Source organism: Numida meleagris, chromosome 3 (assembly GCF_002078875.1).
Source record: "Numida meleagris isolate 19003 breed g44 Domestic line chromosome 3, NumMel1.0, whole genome shotgun sequence".
Classification (NCBI taxonomy): domain Eukaryota; kingdom Metazoa; phylum Chordata; class Aves; order Galliformes; family Numididae; genus Numida; species Numida meleagris.
In genome coordinates, this window is record NC_034411.1 from 62,555,371 (window position 1) to 62,574,018 (window position 18,648).

General features: G+C 40.2%; 1 protein-coding gene across 4 annotated transcripts in view; it reads left to right on the forward strand.

Moving 5' to 3' along the window:
* Positions 1 to 18,648, forward strand: part of MCM9 (minichromosome maintenance 9 homologous recombination repair factor) — a 51,639-nt gene that overhangs the window by 5,082 nt on the left and 27,909 nt on the right. For 2 of the 4 annotated variants that reach the window (XM_021391154.1, XM_021391155.1), the window contains exons 3-7: positions 926 to 1,242; positions 3,219 to 3,300; positions 4,207 to 4,407; positions 6,621 to 6,746; positions 10,055 to 10,174. In XM_021391154.1, the coding sequence (XP_021246829.1) occupies positions 926 to 1,242; positions 3,219 to 3,300; positions 4,207 to 4,407; positions 6,621 to 6,746; positions 10,055 to 10,174 (846 nt within the window). The other 2 variants (XM_021391156.1, XM_021391157.1) reach the window with 2 other exon arrangements.

An 18,648-nucleotide genomic window follows, 5' to 3' on the forward strand; every position in this document is an offset into this window, starting at 1 on the left:
CTCTGGTTCTGTTGTTAACCATTTTCTATTCCTTTTCTGACATCTTCCTCGTGCTTCAGGTTTACTGGTGTGCAAATGTAGATTTAAGGTCAAATGCTCACAGACTGTGACTTTAGAATTTGCTTAGACTTGAGAATTCCCACAAGATGCAGAACTGTGCTTTTTTAACCCCGGCAATAACTCTGAACCACAGTTAAAGCATAGCTGAAGGCTTGTAATTCAGGTAAACCAGTTGAGAATCAAGGACATTTGCCAGAAGATTGTTTGAATTATTAGATAGATCTGAGAACATTGGGATCTTTTTCATGAATGGAAACTGCTTGTGATTATTAAGCTGTTGGCAAAAGTAGGAGAGTTAAATGGCCATATTTTCTGATTATGAGCAGCATCTGATGTTTTTCACTGTCGGAGACCAATTAATCACATGTATGATGCAACAGATGAATTATTGAATTGCATTTACAAAACAGCAATAGCTGTATCTAGTGTTAATAGGTCAGACATGCTTCCTAGTCTCGCTGTTTAACTGCACTGCAAGTGTATGTTTTGTGTACTTCCAGTGCTTGAAGGGAGCATGTAAACTGAAGGGGGTACGACTGTTTACGTGGGTGGATAGCGATAGGACAAGGGGAAATGGTTTTAAACTATGACAAGAGGTTTAGGTTAGATGTTAGGAGGAAGTTTTTCACTCACAGGGTGGTGAGGCACTGGAACAGGTTGCCCAAGGAGGTTGTGGATGCCCTGTCCCTGGAGGCATTCAAGGCCAGGCTGGACATAGCTCTGGGCAGCCTGGTCTAGTGGTTGGTGACCGTGCATTCAGCCGGGGGCTTGAAACTCAATGATCTTTGATGTCCTTTTCCACCCACGGCATTCTATGATTCTGTGATGTGCGTGGTCTCATGGTGCATGTATTTTCATTTAACAGGCTTGCCCGTTTGCCCAGAGCTGACACGAGAGCACATTCCTAAGACCAGGGATGTGGGTCACTTCCTATCTGTCACTGGGACTGTCATCCGTACCAGTTTGGTGAAAGTGCTGGAATTTGAGCGGAGCTACATCTGCAATAAGTGCAAACACATTTTTGTGGCTAAGGCTGACTTTGAGCAGTACTATGCTTTCTGCCGTCCGTCAGCCTGCCTGAATGAAGAGGGCTGCAACTCAACCAAGTTCACTTGCCTCTCTGGAACAGCCTCTTCCCCTACCAGCTGCAGAGACTATCAAGAGATCAAAATTCAGGAACAGGTGAAAAAAGATTGAGAAAGGGGAGGGTATTATGGTGTAGATGTCTCAAATACTAAAATAATGAACTTGCTAAGAAGGGTACTTGGGGGCTTAATTTCCTGCTGGAATAAGACAACTCCACTAATTTTAGTGAGACTGTGCTTATGAATTAAGTTTATCCTGTTTTCGTGTATAACTTTTATATGCTAAGATAAGTGCAAAAGTTTTACAGGTTGTTATTTAAAACAGATGCTCGATAGTTTACAAGAAGCCAGAGAACCCACTAGTCAGAGACTTTCAGTCAAAGAATTTAAAATGTAGGCACATATTGACTAGACTTCCAATGTTAGGTACTTCTGTTGAAGATCGTATGAAATGCTAAAGGTTAGTACATAGATTAAACTTTAGAGCTGAATCCTATCACCACCTGTGTTGTTCCTCCAAGTGCTGACTGAACGTGGTGTTGATGTTATATGCTATTTCTAAGGAATAAAGCTAGCCCAGCAGTAGCCAAGGTCAGCTGTAGGGGTGCAGTATGGTCAGTACATGGTATCTGCAGATGTTGTCTTCAATCAACAACCATATCAACAGTTACTAAAAATGTGCTCCTCAGAGAATTGGCATTTGTTTTCTGAAGTTAGCCCTGAGTGAATGGCTTCAAGGACAGTTATGCTGGACCAACAATCAGGGCTCTTTTTTATGGTAGCACACAAGACATAACAGGCACAGGAAAAGCTACAATGTATGAAAATTAAATAGAGTACATTGTAGCCAATGGTTCTATATTTGTTTGTATGTTCATAAGTCCTTTTTAAGTTCTCTTCAGTTATTTCAGACTTCTGATTTTATAAATAATGGTGCTAATGTACGTAATGTATATGTTACGTGTATGAAAACAAATTTCTGAAATAGGAATCATACACTTCAAAGTTCAGAATAGCAAAAAAAAAAAAAAAGAAATCTATTTATTGGAAATAAACCCTATGTTGCATGATTATTTCTGATATAGTTTCTGTAATATTTTTGTTTGCTTTACTGCGTGACACAAAGATCTCTACGATGGGAAAGGAATGTGAGCTTATTAAACACAGTAGAGTTAAACCAAGAATGAGTTTCAGTCATTTCCTACTTAGCACTGTGAGTAATTGTATGTTCCACCAGTGCTGACAGTGATGTGAACTGCCTGTGGCCATTTAGATAATATACAGGGGTGAATTACCCTTTCTAGGCACACGACAGTGAGTAAATCTGGAGTTCTAGTGTGTAAAATCCTATGCTGCAAAATGGAGAGGTACTTCTGATTCTTGTTCTTGTGCAGTGGATATTTTAACAACTATTGCAAGCTTTAATTGTAAATGAAAAGATTTCTCTTTGGAAATAGACCATGACAGGTCTGCATACTTTACCCTAGAGAAAAGGAAAGAGAGAGATTTTCAACAGTTAGTGGCACGTTTGTCAATATACATGCATCTGGTCATGTGCAAATTTAATCCTCAGTACCTAGATGTAAATTAAATCTCAATCTGTCAAATTTTAACAATATACCAGAAAAATATAGAGAATAATCTTTTGGTATATAGTTCAGTGAAGGGTTATCTGACCCATGGACGTGCTTCAGTGCTCAAAGTAAATTTTACGTATTGAATAAGTGTCTGAAAAATATCTGAAATTATAACAACAACAACAGAAATCAGTTATTTCAAATGACACCTCTTAGTGAGGTTTTTTCAGCAAGATATTGAAATTATTCAGCAGCTCCCAGGATTGAGCACCTACAGCTAATTTAATACCCAGATCTGTTTCCATGAATATCAACATTAAATTTCCATGTTTAAACTACTGATAGCAGTAGCGTGCTTACTGTGTAAGTTCTGTGAGAAAATGCAAGGATTGACCTCAGTTTCAGGAAGGGATCAAAATTCCTTAAGCCAGAGCAGCAATAAATGCCTTTAGAAAGGTGATATTCTTAAGAAGTGTTATGCCCTCCTGTCTCCTAGGTTCAAAGACTGTCTGTCGGAAGCATCCCTCGTTGCATGGTGGTGGTTCTGGAAGATGACTTAGTGGACAGTTGCAAGTCTGGTGAGGACATAGCGTACATTACATATAATTGTACCATAAGTGTTTTCACTCTTCCATTTGAGGTCTCTGCCAAACAGTCTGTCTGCACTGAGGGTTTGTTTAATGAGATACGTTTATCTGTCATGTTGCTATTTCAGCTTAGAAGTTAGCAAGGAAGTTGAAGACTAGTCTAGAAAGTATTGTATATCCACATGCTTCGTCTTGATTATTTGACAGATCAGTTTCAATAAGTAATGTGTTGTGATGTACTGAAAGTATATTAAGCTTGTTAGCGTGAGAACCCCAAGCCTCTTGAGGAAATGGATTGGGCCATACATGCAGTGTGATGTCCCTCTGTAGGTTTGGAACGCTGTGCAAACTATCCTAAGGAATGCTGCAGATGGAAAAAACTGCTTGTCTTCCAAAAAGAAAGGTAATTGGTGAGAGGATGAATAAGAACGGACTAAAAATTCTTACTTATATCCCTACAAGAAACTCAGTGCTCGATACTGGTTGTACTGTCTGAAAACACTGTGGTCAGAAGGTTCACGTGCGATACTGGAGTTCTTCACAAAAGTTATCAAAGGTTGAGTAAGTGTTGGCTCTTTTAGAAAAGAGGAAGCACAGATAGGTATAACTTAAAGACTTAGAAGTAGAAGGACACAGCAGCTTCCTACTACAGACGTAAGGAATCTAGTTAATGTTTGTTTCAGACTTCAAAAACTGCAGGATTGTTTTTTATTGCTGTTTTGTTTTTCTGCTTGTTTTTTTTTGTTGTTGATGGTGGTTTTCTTTTTAATTTACTATAACACCAAGTCTAAACTACACTATCATCCACTACAGCTGACGCATCCACATATTTGTCAGTTGTACTGGACTTTACCATTTTTTTGTTGTTTTCTTACCAATTTTTGTTGTTGCCCACAGGAGATGACATCACAGTGTATGGAGTGGTAATGCAGAGATGGAAACCTTTCCATCAGGATGCGCGCTGTGACTTGGAGCTTGTTTTGAAAGCTAACTACATTAAAGTAAATAACGAGCAGCTAGCAGGTGTTACAATTGATGAAGAAGTCTGCAAGGAATTTGAAGACTTCTGGGAAAAGCACAGGAATAATCCCTTAGCAGGTTAGTACTTGCAAGCTTTAAAGTAGAGTGCATGACCTGAAATAGGTGAAATTGGGAGTGACAATACAATGACTGAGCATATATTTCCCCATATATTCCCACCACCGGTTCCTCCAAAAATACATTTTTTTCGGTAGAGGAATATAAAATACTTATTTTAAAATAGTACCAAACATCTTTCATTGATCTTCCTTCTTTTGAGATTTCTCGTCAAGTGTTTTCTGGAAGATTAACAAGAAATGAGAAAAGGAAAAAAGAAATAGAAAGGTGCTTTATAAACATGAAAGAAAAAGCATACCCATTAGAAGTAACGTGCACCAGATATACTTCGCTGTTGACTCTGTGGCTAGATGTCTCATTGTCTCTGCATCCCACATTAAGCTTGAAATCATTGCCACACAGCTTAGGATATACCATCTTTAAGCTTACTCTGAAATGCATAGCCCCATGATTTAAGTGCTGTGGAGCCACATATCACATACGGAGAGACTCTCTCAGATGACAGTGGCTTCCAACAGCCAGAGTGTTTAGCATGCTGGCTCCTTTTTTTACACTAGTCTACAGTCTGTCACCTAGCAATTACCAGGAGTTGTGCCCATCACTCTGTTCCTCTCCAGTGACATTGCTATCTATGTCACTGAACTGTCTCAGAATAGCACTATCTTTTAAACCCCCCCCAAAAAAAAACTTAGCCTTTCTCCTTGAAAGACAAATGGGAGAAGAGCAGGTGACAGTGTTTCCCTTAAAAATCAGATTGTTCACATGACAAATCAGAGATTACATCAATGGCAAACATTCTTCAGAACTGCATTTCCTAGAAAACAGTTTAATTGCTAGCCTCCCACAGTTTAGAATGAGAACAATTGTTACCACGCTGATATGAAACTGTTTGGAATGTAATTCAGGATCCACTTTGAAAGTCCCAGGTAATCTTTCATTCTCGAGATGGTTTTTGGAAGCCTGCAAGGAGCAATGTGGTTTTATGCAATATTAGCAATTCAGAATTAAATAGATGTGGAGTGGCTACAAGAAAATTGTGAAGGAAATTAGAAGAACCCTGACTGTCCAAGATGTTCCTCTCAGGCTGTTTTCGTGAATTAGTGGCCTACAGCGTAGGCTATTTCACAACAGGTTGTATGTGTATGTTTTCTGTTTTTCAAGAGATAATGGTAGCCAGTACTGCATTTCATGTCAGTTCCTGATGCTGTGTGCTAGGTATGTCCTGATAAAGTCTACCATGGCAGGCCAATAAGAGAACTTGGACAGGTGACTTTACTCTTTCTGGATACTGTCTAAGAAGAAGCAGAACTGCCAAGCTGTTCATCACTGACAAGGCAAATGAACTTTAAGTCAAATAGAGGCAACTGTGGAGTTAAATCTTGAGTTATGCTGTGGCTGACCAAAGTTAGAATTTTTTCATTTTTAGACAAAAATGTGTCAATTCCCTCAAAAGATCTCCACAAGAGACACACATGCCTCAAGTCATTATGAGGTGCCTACATATTTTGCCAGTACCATGTACTTACGTCCAAATTTAAAACATTATGTTAGGAACTCAAAATTGGTTGCTTAGTTTTATGCCCTAGCAGTGGAATTAATGTATGATATTAATCCCGTGGTCCCTTGCGTGCTGTTGGTATCAGAATCTCAAAGGGCAAGCCAGCAAAATTATCATAGCAGATGGAAGTGCTCTTTTGCTAGAAAGAGACTACAGAAGGGAGAAGGAGAGGAGGAACTCACAGAAGGGTCAAAGGAGTAGAGTCAAGATGATGAGAAAATGAGCTGTGCTGTGCCTGCATGGAGACATGTTTTCTTATTTTTCTTAAATGTGCAACACACCAGTTTTCAAGGGGATATTTTGAAGTGTGGAAAAAATAAAGTTTATTTCTTCAGAGCCTCTACACTTTTACTTGAAACAACAGCAGTTATGTGATGGCATTTTGTTAGTGCCTTTCCACAGGTCATCCATCCATTTCTTAAACTGTGATAGGATTGGCATTGCTGCCTATGACAAAGGAAGATTTAACTTCTTTAAAATTAAGAACATTAGGATCAAACAATCATTTGCATCTCATTTAAAAAATGAAAAAGAAAGAGGGAAAGAAAGAAAAGCAGGCCCAAATTTTTTGTCAGTGCAGGGACATACGTATCCATGAGAAACCAAGTTTCACTCTTAGGGCAGTGATGAGTGCCACTTTCTGCTTATGTTCTAGGGAGGAATGAAATTTTGGCTAGCTTATGTCCTCAAGTGTTTGGATTGTACCTGGTGAAATTGGCTGTAGCCATGGTACTTGCTGGTGGTGTGCAGAGGATTGATGCTACTGGAACTCGAATCAGAGGTTAGTATTGTCTCTGATAGTGTCTTGTGTACTAACAATTGTTCCCATTGCTGTCTTCACTCATATTCCTCCTTCCCAAATTAGTAAGGTTTCAGAAGCATAATAATCCCATTTATATGACTGAGAGCTATTTTTTATTAATGCTGAATATTATTCCAGAATCTCAGACAGATCATAGAATCACCAAGGTTGGAAAAAAACGTCAAGATCATCCAGTCCAACCATCCACCTGTCACCAGTAGTTCTCACTAGACCATGTCCTTCAACACAATGTCTAAACATTCCTTGAATACCTGCAGGGTTGGTGACTCCACCACCTCCCTGGGCAGCCCATTCCAGCGCCTGACCACTCTTTTGGAGAAGCAGTATTTCCTAACATCCAGCCTGAATCTCCCCTGGCGCAACTTGAGGCCATTCCCTCTAGTCCTATCGCTAGTTACACGAGAGACGAGGCCGACCTCCACCTTGCCACAACCTCCCCTCAGGTAGTTACAGAGAGCGATAAGGTCTCTGCTGAGCCTCCTCTTCTCCGGACTGAACAATCCCAGCTCCTTCAGTCAGTCCTCATAAGGCCTGAGCTCCAGACCCCTCACCAGCTTCATTGCCCTTCTCTGGACATGTTCCAGGGCCTTATGATGTGGAATACCAATAACTGAAAATCATAAAACCATGACAGATGTCTTTCTTGTAGTGAGGGGACCAAAACTGAACACAGTACTCGAGGTGCGGCCTCACCAGGGCGGAGTACAGAGGGACAATTACTTCTCTGCTCCTACTGGCAACACTATTTCTGATACAAGCCAGGATGCCACTGGCCTTCTGGGCCACCTGGGCACATTGCTGGCTCATGTTCAGCCAAGCATCGACCAATACTCCCAGGTCTGTTTCTTCCACACACTCTTCCAGCCACTCTGCCCCAAGCCTGTAGCGTTGCTTGGGGTTGTTGTGACCAAAGTGCAGGACCTGGCACTTGGTCTTGTTGAACCTCATCCCATTGGCTTCAGCACAGAGATCCAGCCTGTCCAGATCCCTCTGTAGGACCTTGCTACCCTCCAGGCAGAGCGATACTTCCAGCCAACTTGGTGTTGTCTGCAAACTTACTGAGAGTGCTCACTTCCCTCATCCAAATCATCAGTAAAGGTATTGAAGAGGACAGGTCCCAGTACCGACCCCTGCAGAACACCACTCATGACCAGTTGCCAGCTGGATTTAAATCCATTCTTCACCACTCTCTGGGCCTGGCCCTCCAGTCAGTTCTTTACACAGCAAAGAGTGTACCTGTCCAAGCCATGGGCTGCCAGCTTCTCCAGGAGAATACTGTGGGAGGCAGTGTCGAAGGCTTTGCTGAAGTCAACCTCCATTCCAACCTACCTTGGTTCCCCAAGTGCCTCTGCATAATAGATTTGAGGCCCTGGAACATGAAGGAGAGGTGAGTGAGGATGCGGTGGGAGGTCTACCTGCAAGGTTGTCTACGGTGAGACAGTCAACTCCACACCTCAAGACTGCCTCCACCAGGAAAGAAAGAAGGGTGATTGTCATAGGCGACTCCTTTCTGAGAGGAATGGAAGGCCCTATATGTTGGCCTGACCCTACCCGTAGGGAGGTGTGCTGCCTTCCTGGGGCCCAGGTCAGGGATATTTCTAGAAAACTCCCCAGTCTGATCCACCCCTCTGATTATTACCCTTTATTAATAGTTCAGGCCGGCAGTGATTAAGTTGCTGACAGAAGCCTGAGGATTTTCAAAAATGACTTCAGGGGACTGGGGCAGTTAGTTGACAGAGCAGGCATACAGGTGGTATCTTGCTCTATTCCTTCAGTGGCAGGGAAGGACACCGAGAGGAGCAAGAAAACTCATCTTACAAATGCATGGCTGAGAGGCTGGTGCAAACACAAGAATTTTGGGTTCTTTGATCATGGTGTGGTTTACTCAGCACCTGGCCTGAGGTCTGCTGATGGGCTTCACCTGTCTCAAAGAGGGAAACTGTCTCAAAGAGGAGCTGGCAGGTCTTGTGGAGAGGGCTTTAAACTAGGTATGAAGGGGGAGGGGAATAAAACCACGCCTGCTAGAGATGTGCCCAGGAGAATGATAATGGGATTAGGAGTGAGGCAAGAGCCTCAGCTGAAGTGCATCTACGCCAATGCACACAGTGTGGGCAATAAACAAGAGGAGCTGGAAGCCACTGTGTGGCAGGCAAACTATGAGTTATTTTCTGTTTCTGTAATGGCAACTAAAGAGGATGACTAGATTTCCTCTTCTGATTTTAATTTTTCCCAGATAAAACCAGGTAAAAATGTATGTTCAGGATTCCATTAGGGGAAATATTAATGGCAATTTTTTTAGATCAAACATTAACTTCACTTTTTATTGTATAAGTGACATTTTGAAATTATTCCTAGTAGAATATTCCCAGTGGTATTTGGCATCAAAGGATGGAATATTAACATTTTCTTAATGTGGATCACTATAGTACATTGAAAGGAAAATTTACAGGATTAAATTTACTTTCTAATGCCAGGCTTTTCCATCTGTGATTGTCAGCATTTCTCGCTTAGATCTGTTGCTGTAAATTGTCCCCCTGCTGATTCTCCTTCTGTTGTTATTAGATGGCAAATATGCCATGTGCCAGGTGGTACACAGGTCATAATCTATGTAGGTCATAATAATTCTAATGTAATATGTGTGTGTATACAAATACAGGATCTTCTTAGTGCTCCAGCAGCTAAGTAAGATTATAGAGTTTGAATTGAGGTTGTATTAATGTTTTGTAGATAACAACCTCACTTCACTAAGATTGTAGTATCCAAATAATTTACTTATGTATTTACATTGTTTTGGAATCACTGAATTGTGTAACTGTTGGTGATAAAGCAATATTAGTTAATGAAATCATCAGGTTGTTTTTCTTAGGTATTTTGCAGTAATTTAAGTAACTAAATAGTGGAAACATAACTAAGTCCTGGTATCCTTTTGTTCCACGTTAAACAGTGAGCTGAGTCTAAGAAAGGAGTATTCTAAAATCTAGGAACTCACATTATGTAAATTTTGTCAAATACCTGCTAATATTTTTAAAATAATTCAGTGTAAGTATTTGGTTTGGGTACAGCAATATGACCGTATGCTTTCATTAAGTAATATATTGATCACACCCTGTAAATAGTACAGTCTTAGACAGAATTGTATGTTGTAATGTTTATGTAGTGCTAAATGTGAGATGAAGAATTATAAGTATTATTTAATTCAGAGCATTTTGCATATATTTTTCTCTGTATATGTACCAATTACTTCTATGTCAATATTTTCCTCCAAGGTGAATCACATCTTCTGTTAGTTGGAGACCCAGGAACGGGGAAATCTCAGTTTCTCAAGTATGCAGTAAAGATTACACCACGGTCTGTGCTTACTGCAGGAATTGGATCTACAAGTGCAGGTATGTGCTTCTTCAGTTGCAAGTCTTTGTAACGTACTCCAATGCATGCAATGTAGAGAGGCCTCTCACATATAAGAGCAAGAACTGGATTTCAGGTTGCACGAGTACAGTTTAAGCAAAAAACTGCTGGTAGAGACATGCCATGTCTCTGCAGAAGGGCAGTCCTGCTTGTTCTGTATCAGTGGAACAGTGTGATGAGCTTCTAACAGGGAACCTTACAAGCCCCATCCAGAGGTATCTCTCACTGGTTTGCTAGGAGAGGATGATGCGGACCCATATTTCTAGTGTTCTTCCCAGCTATGACAAATCTGACATCCTTCCAGAGCTCACACTCTGTGATGTGCTAGAATCATGTGGTTTCCCCTGAACACATGCATTCAGGGGAATATATGTTCTTCTGTTGTTTCATATATTTTTGGCTGGGTGCCAGTTTGATTTCTGCTTGTTTTCTTGAAGTACACCCCTGTGTTGAGGAATTATTTTGGATTCATAAAGATGGTTTCAGAGAGCAAGGCTTATTTAAAAAAATAACAAAAAAGAACCCTCTGGCAACCTTCAAGTATGTCCTAGCTGGCTCTGAATGCTAGATGTCTTTACAAACTCTTCAGTGGACAATACGCTGGCTCAGATCACCTCTGCAAATGACTTCATTTGAGCAAATGAGTATATTACTAGTACATTCAAAATTGAGAAATAATTAAGGACAAAAATGAAAAGGTGTCAGCTGGCATGGATATCTTATGTTTCTCAGATAATGCTGTTCACTTTATGTTTGGAAACACCATTATTTATACATAGGAAAACCAGATAATAAATCTTTGCCAGTTCTGAAGCTGTGTGTGTGTGCGTGTGCTGTGTCTTCTGTAGCTTTGGAAGTGCAACAGCTACTTCAGGGGTAGTGGAATGAGCACATACATTTTTGTTTGAAATACACGTGCCTGCTACATGCCTATGATTTTCCACTCAAACAATTGACAGATATGTCTGGGGAGAAACTGGGGAGAAACTAGAGAGAACATTCTGGCTCAGCATAATCTTATATCTACATTTTGTTCTGTGTTAAGGACAGGCTGATGATTAAAATTTTGCCCAGGGACTGGCCTGACCTGGAGTAAATTTATGTCATGAATTTCTATGTGATCTTGCCCACTTTTATTGGGAGTAATCTCCTTGTGTCAGCTGCTCTCGGCCTCTGATGTTGCTGTTGCCTTCTTCACCGCATTTTCCACTTCATCTTCATTTTCTGCGTCGTCTGGTTTTCAGGTCAGCCATGACAGCTATGTTCAAAGACATTTCCCTGAAAACCAAAATGGCAGTTTACAAGCTTACAGTGATACGCATGCCATGGAATCAACTGAAATTATGCATGGAGATAAATAGAATTTCATCTTGTGAAAGGATCGTTTGGGGTCTTTAGATCATGTACATTTCACTGTTCTTTATATTTTAAAAAAGCACTCTAGCTCCTTCACTTTCTTTAAATCTTACTGCAGGTGTGTCAAATTTCCACCTTGAAATTCTTAAGAACCCTTATCATAAGTGAAACTTGAGTACCTCACCAGAAACCCTAACCACAGTTGAACTGTAGAGAACATTTTCATCATTTGAACTGCTGGACTAAAGCATTAATTTCTATCCCAAGAGTTTGGTTGCAGCTTGAATTATTTTCTTTGCAGCTTGAATTATTTTCTTTGCAGCTTGAATTATTTTCTTTGTCATCCTTCTTCAAGGTGTGTCTTATTAATGGATATTTTCTGAGCTGTACCTAATGTTGATTTTGTCAACATGCTGTTCATGCATCAGCTCCAAACGATGAGTTTTGAGTACAATAAAATCATTTTAAATTTCTTGTCATAACTGCACTCTTCAAATTACCAATTTCTTCTTTCTCATTAGAGGAGGCTCCTAATGGATATTTTTTCCTCCATAGTAAAAAGACTAAATCTGTAAGTTCCACTTCCTCCTAGTTCCTTGCATTATATAAAGATAGTCTGGACTGCAGTTTAGTTACTGACTATATGATTACTGTCCACATATGCCAAGGGACACACTCATGAATTGGTAACATCCTGGATAAGGTAAAAGTTGTCTTACATTTTGATTCCTTTTTCAGAGAAATCTGCCAGTAACTCACCAAACTGTGATAAGATCTTTTACATTAACGTATCTTGTATCTGTTGCCCATCTGGTAACTGTTTGGGGACACTGGAATTCTTCTTCCAAAACTGTCTATTGTATCAATTTTCCATTTTTCCATACAAGCATTTATTGGTGTCTGGACACGGTACTAGATAATTAATGCTTTTGCTGCATCAGAACTCCTTTTTTTTCCTGCTCTACCTTAGGAAACATTTCCTTTTAGATCAGTTATGATCCTTTGGGGCCCTGCAGTGTCATCTGCCTGCTGCAAATCTGTTGACCTATCTAGACCTAACTATAATTAACTTGCATAATGGCTGAAAAAGCAATCCAACTCTGTAGCTTCATTTGCTCTCAAGTCCCCCACTCTTTCAAACAGGTTTCTGCTTCTCCCAAGGCTTTTTAAACAAAGTCTGTGCTTCATCAGATATATTTTGTTGATTCAGAAAGTATGATCCAGGCTAACACCCTGTTTTATTATTTTTTTAATTGAATCAATGTTGAAGATTTGTGTCTTCATCTCACTGAGAGGCTGAAGTTGACAGCTTGCTGCAAATAGCTTTTCCAAAGGACAAGTAATCTATTCTATTTGTGGGTGAAAACAGGACCTTACTTCCAGTCTCTAGATAGCATGCTGAGTTTACTTGTTTTATTAGGTTGCTTTACCTGCTAACATGTAGCAGAGGTTTTCTGTTGATAATTCTCTCCAAGCTTATGACTTCTATGAGGAACCAAGCTTTATTCCTTTGTCATCTCTTCCATTAAATTTGTCAGCCACAAGGTCAACCCACATGCAGCAACTCAATGGCAAAAATTTCCTTGGAGAGTAGAGGACTTTCTGATTTGTAAGCAAAAGATGGGAATCACCTATCTCACATTTTCTGTCTACATAGTGTTCTTATTTTGTGAAGGCCTGGCTCATTCTTTCTGCTTCCCATCTGAGAATGACAGTCATTTATATGCCCTTAATTTTTCAATATTGATACACAGTTTTCCAGAAGGAAACTTACTGAAGTTTTACAAAATCTGTGTGTTTCCACCTTACTACTGAGTTTAACAGTTTTTCAGTCCTCATAGCTGTAGTGTTGCTTGTACATATTTGGATGAGATAATCACTAATAAGAAAATACTTCCTTTTCCCCTGGAGCCTGAGATTTGCAGCAATCGTTTGAGTGGTGTGTTTGACTCCATAGGGATTGCAGCCCACACGTGCCTGCTGCTGGTGGCTCTGGAGCTCATGGGCATTCAGGCCACAGTCATCCTGACATTTCCTGGTGCATACTTGGCTGTTGAAATTTCTGGAGAGTTTTGTTCATTCCACAAATGGACTGCATGAAGAATTTTGTAAACTGTGTTCAGAACAGCTTGTCTAAAATGTGGGAGACTATCAGCTGTTTCTCCTACTTTCCAGTTCTGTACAATCTGCCCTCCTGAGCTGTATGAAATGCAGCCTTCTGGCCTCTCCTCTTACAGCCTCTACAGAGCCCCCTCAGAGTACTGCCTTTTGTTGACATTTTGCAAAGTCTGTCATTGTTCATATTGATGCTGACAGCATTTTGTTACTCTATGCTCCTTCAGCGCTCCTCATTGAAGGTAACAAACTCAAGGGTAAACAACCACTTTTCTTTCTCATAGTAAGCCTTTCCCTGCTACATGGTCTTCAGATGCTAACCATTGTCTCTTTTCTCATCCAGTAGAAACCACTTCCAAGTGCTTGATGTGAGTTACAGTTATGAATAGAGTACATGTTGTCAGTACCCTGAGATACACAAGGCACTGAAACTGGAGACATTTTTCCCAATCTGTAGATCTCCAAACTGTTTCTGGGCTCTCACTAGTTGATACAGGCCAAGGCAGTGATAGGGAACGTGCTAGCTAACAATTTACCTCTGGGGAGAATAGCATGGCAGTGCTTGGATCCATACTATGGCCCTGTTTGGGTTATTGAGATGTAGCCTGTAGGTTAGTCTTTTTACATCTTTACTCTTACCAGAGGATTGTTATTTTCCGGAATATTCAAAATTGTACATGAACTTGTATTTTCTGTCAGCATGTACCTTGAAAATATTTTTCTTATAGTATGACTTCACTGGCTGTTCCCTAAGCAGTTAAGCCTCAAGTCGAGGAGGCCTTAACTTTCTAGGAAGTCTGCTAAAGTTCTTTAAGGAATGAATTTTGAAGTTGTGATCAAAGCTCCTGGGAGAAATACAATATCTCTCCAGCAATATCTCTTGGAGATCTGCAAATTCCTTTGATTTCCTTTCAGTGATGCTGTTCCACAATGGCCTTGTCCTGAGACAGTGCTTGTTGTTGCTACCTGCATGTAACAGATTACTGAGCAAAGTCTGGCTGTCTGTCTTCCAAAATTTCAGTCTGTTCACACCTGTATCTGAAGACTTCTAGACAGGAGAGACAAGAAATACTGCAGGTAGAATGTCTTTATCAACAGTGTTGGCCAGAGGTCACAATCTTGGCAGAATACATTGAGGCAGGCCTTCATGAGAGGTTTTCCTCCTGCTATTGAAGTGTCAGGCATTTCATTTGGTTGATTTCTGCTACATAACTTTAGGATTCCCTTTGCTGTACCATTAAGCCTTCTGCTTCTTCCCACTCTGTACCAGTGCTGGTCTGCCATACCTTCCTAGTGAGATAGGACAAGCTAGAGGACCCCTTTTGTGGAAAGGTAGGCCTCATTATCATCTTAAGGTCTAACGGAGTTTGGGAGGGAAACACATAAACTCCTCCCATTTCAGCCAGTTCTTATCATTGCTGTTAACACTTAGCTGTTGTCTCCTAATCTGGCATTGCTGTTCTGCAGCACAAACTCCTTCCTCTGGTTGTCTGCTGGAGGCCAGTCACATCCCCAGTACCATGAACAATGACTGCCCACCATGCCTCCAAGCCAGCATTACCAAAAGTCAAAAATGCTGAAGCATGTCCTCCCTCCACCCCACCTCACTCTTTGCTTCCGAGGAGCCTTTATATTCTAGATGCAAACCCTGTTTAACGTGAACGTAGCTTCCATAGTGACTCCAGCTGGTTCCTCCCTCTTAGAAATTCTTCTTTGCTAAGACTAAAAATCAAGCAAAAATACCTCCACCTGTCTTCTGCAGCCCATGTCTAATCTCAAACATTTTAAGACCAGCTCTTAAGCAGCAAAATTTTAACTGGGAACATAAATACAAATGAGAAGGCCTAGCATGAGCAGTCCCCCATACACTGTCTGCCATTATAGGTAGTTGTCAGTTTTGTTTTGTCTTCCCTGTTGACCCTGAGCCCAAACTTCTTTTGTGGCTCTCAAAAGAATAACAGAATCTGGCCCACAAAACTTGCAGACCACTGGCTTGCAGGCCATTTGTTATAGATGAGTAGCAGGGTAGTTCAGGAAGTGAAAGATCTCCTGCAGTTGCCCATGCAGAAGTCACAAGATTTAGTAACTCTGCTCTTTTTCTGTCTCTTGTCAATGAGGATTTGCATGGAGTGTGCATGCGTAAAGTTTTCTTCCTTTTTCTTCCCTACCACCAATTTTGGATGGCAGTGAGCAATCTTTGTATAGATGCAACTGGGCTAGCCTTCAGTCAGCCAACTTCAGGAAAATGAGCAGTTGAGGCCCTCCAAAGAAAAATAATGGATTGTCACATCGTCAGCTTCGTCTCTGACATCATCATCACATTTCAGGAGCACAAACTGCATGGCAGGCTGTAAACTAAGTGACCATAGTTACTGTAGCTACATTCTGAGCCCTGAAGATGGGAAGACAGAGTAGTATTCTTAGTGCTGTTTTGCAGAGCTGCTGGGGAGGTTACATTTCACCAGTCTCTCTTATGATGGAGCTAGAGTAATTTGCCCCCTTCAAACTCTGAATGTCATAGTAATTCAGATTGGAATAATGCATTAATCACAATGACTGTAAGATGAAGGGATGTTTTTTTTCAAGCTATACATAGAAAAACCTCATTTTTCATCAGTAATAGGGCATTGTGTGATCCATCTGTTTCTTTGTATATGAAAAGTCTCTGATGATATTATGACAATCTTGTAATGGAACTGGGTCTGTCTATCTAGCTGAGGTACAAGTACAGTGCATCGCTAGTCCTGTCAATAGAATCTGTAGCATTCTCTTGCACGTTGATGGTTTATGCAAATTGAAGTTTGTTGGTAAGTAAATGAACTTCTTTTCAGCATTGAAATTGTAATGTTCTGCTGCCCGTGCTACATGTCTGTTTAGTAAGCAGCCCTGCTGTCCTGAAAAATTCAGAGATAAGAGACAAGTCTTCATAGAGGTGCCATATATTCACTGTATCTTTTAATACCACTAAGTTTGTGCTTTGATGTCACCTAATCATTAGCCCTAAAGCATCTGGAATACTCAAATTCCTTATCTCTGGAATATGGTTTTGCTACGAAATGTGGCAAATACAGGAAACAATTTGTACGGACTGCTAAGATAGGGACAGGCTTGAAGAAGACCCGAGAGCCCTCCTATCTTTTAGAAAGCATAGAAAGACCGTTCCTCTCACAAAAATTGTGAGGTGCTCTCAGAGTGGCTATGGTGGTTTGTTTTACAGTTGTCACCAAGCACAGCATGGCAATTCTTGTTTCCGTAGTTGATGGGTCAGCTATATGTAGTGTTTGTATCGCTAAGGTGCTGCTGTATTCTGTTGTAGCATCGTGCCCTCTGGTCTAGTTTGAAGTTTATTGCACCCAAGTTCACGAGTACAGTTGACCTTTTTTTCTTCTAAACAGTGTATCTTCACTTTCTGAACTGGCTTATTACCAGGTGATAACTGGCAATTAGCAGAGTGATTGATGCAGTTTTGCTCACCATGGCAGTAACAGTTTGTTTCTCTCTCTCTTAGCACGTGCTTCTAAAAAGCCTTTGTGCTACTGGTGGATGGCTCCTGGTTATAGCGTGTACCTGATCATACTTTCAATCACTAGCAGGAACAAAGTTTGAAATACTATTATAATACCTTTAGCTCAAGTCAGACATCATTAGCCTACCAGCCTTTCAGCAGATGGCTATGTTAAATGTTTACGGTTAAGAGACATATTGACTTTTGCAATAACACATTAGAATTTGGGTTCCAAAAATTATCAGCTTTCAGTACAATTTGGTCATTCAGCTACCATACATTTTGCTGAGTTGCGATGCAAGAAAGAAACGTACACATTATATTCACATCAGGTCTTTCCTTTGCAATTTGAAAATATATATTATAATTAAAGACAATTGCACTAATGATGTGAAAAAGAAATGCTAACTGACTGGGACATCTTCATCCCTATTAGAGAATGCAGAAAAAGAGAAAGCATTCTATTTTTATTCAGATCTATTCTGTCAAGTCATCGTGAAATTTATCTGTTTTAAGGGCCTGGAACCTACAGGGGTTCACAGTTTGTGTGCTTACTAGTAACCAGCAGAACAATATTTCTGTAATCTGACATGACAGATTACAATTTTAAATGCATATATAGTCACAGTAAACCTATAAGACTGACAAGGATTGGAACGAATAACTAAATTGTTAGTGTCATAACAATGTCTTAAGTTTTTACAATTCACTGCCTCATTCCTTTTGATCTTCAAGGGTGCCTCAGGTAATAGGGAACATTTCACTCTAAGAGCTTCAGGATAGGCAGTGTATTCTTGAGTGTGTAGTGCCTGCTACAGAAGGGTTTGAATCTTTATGCCAGTACATTGTTGCCTTAAAGGGTAACAAAAAACTGAAATATTTTAAATTCCAGATGTTTCAAAAAACTGAAAGAAAACATCTCAACTCCTTACTACAAATTAAAAACACAACAAGAACAAGCATAATTGAAAAATCAATGTATGAAGCAGCAACTGCGCATAATGATCTTGCAGAAGAGCAGTTTTTTGGGGGTGCTCATGCTATTCCTTTTGACATTTAAATTGTCTAATAATTGCTTGAATCTTTTCAACCAACTATGTATACCATTCAGTGTCTGCAAAAGGGTTTTTTCATGAAATACCCACCTAAATCCATATGAAATGTTGTCGTCAAAAAAAACCCCACTGTTTAACTAGCAACAGGAGATTAAGAAAAAAGAAGTCTTAAAACTGAAGATAGCAGATGGTAAATCTCAAATTGCATGCTTTAAGTAACAAGTATGTGCCTTGAAATGAAAAGAAGCTTGCACCTAAAATTAAACTGTGCTGTCCACTTCCACAGAAAGTGGACACAGACAGGGGCTTTTTTTTTTTTTTAAGAAGCAAACACTTGTCTTTCCTCTTCCTCTAAGAACAGCTTTGCTCTTCAGGTATTATGAAAGGGCACTTCATATTTAGTGATCTGGATATCAGAGATGAG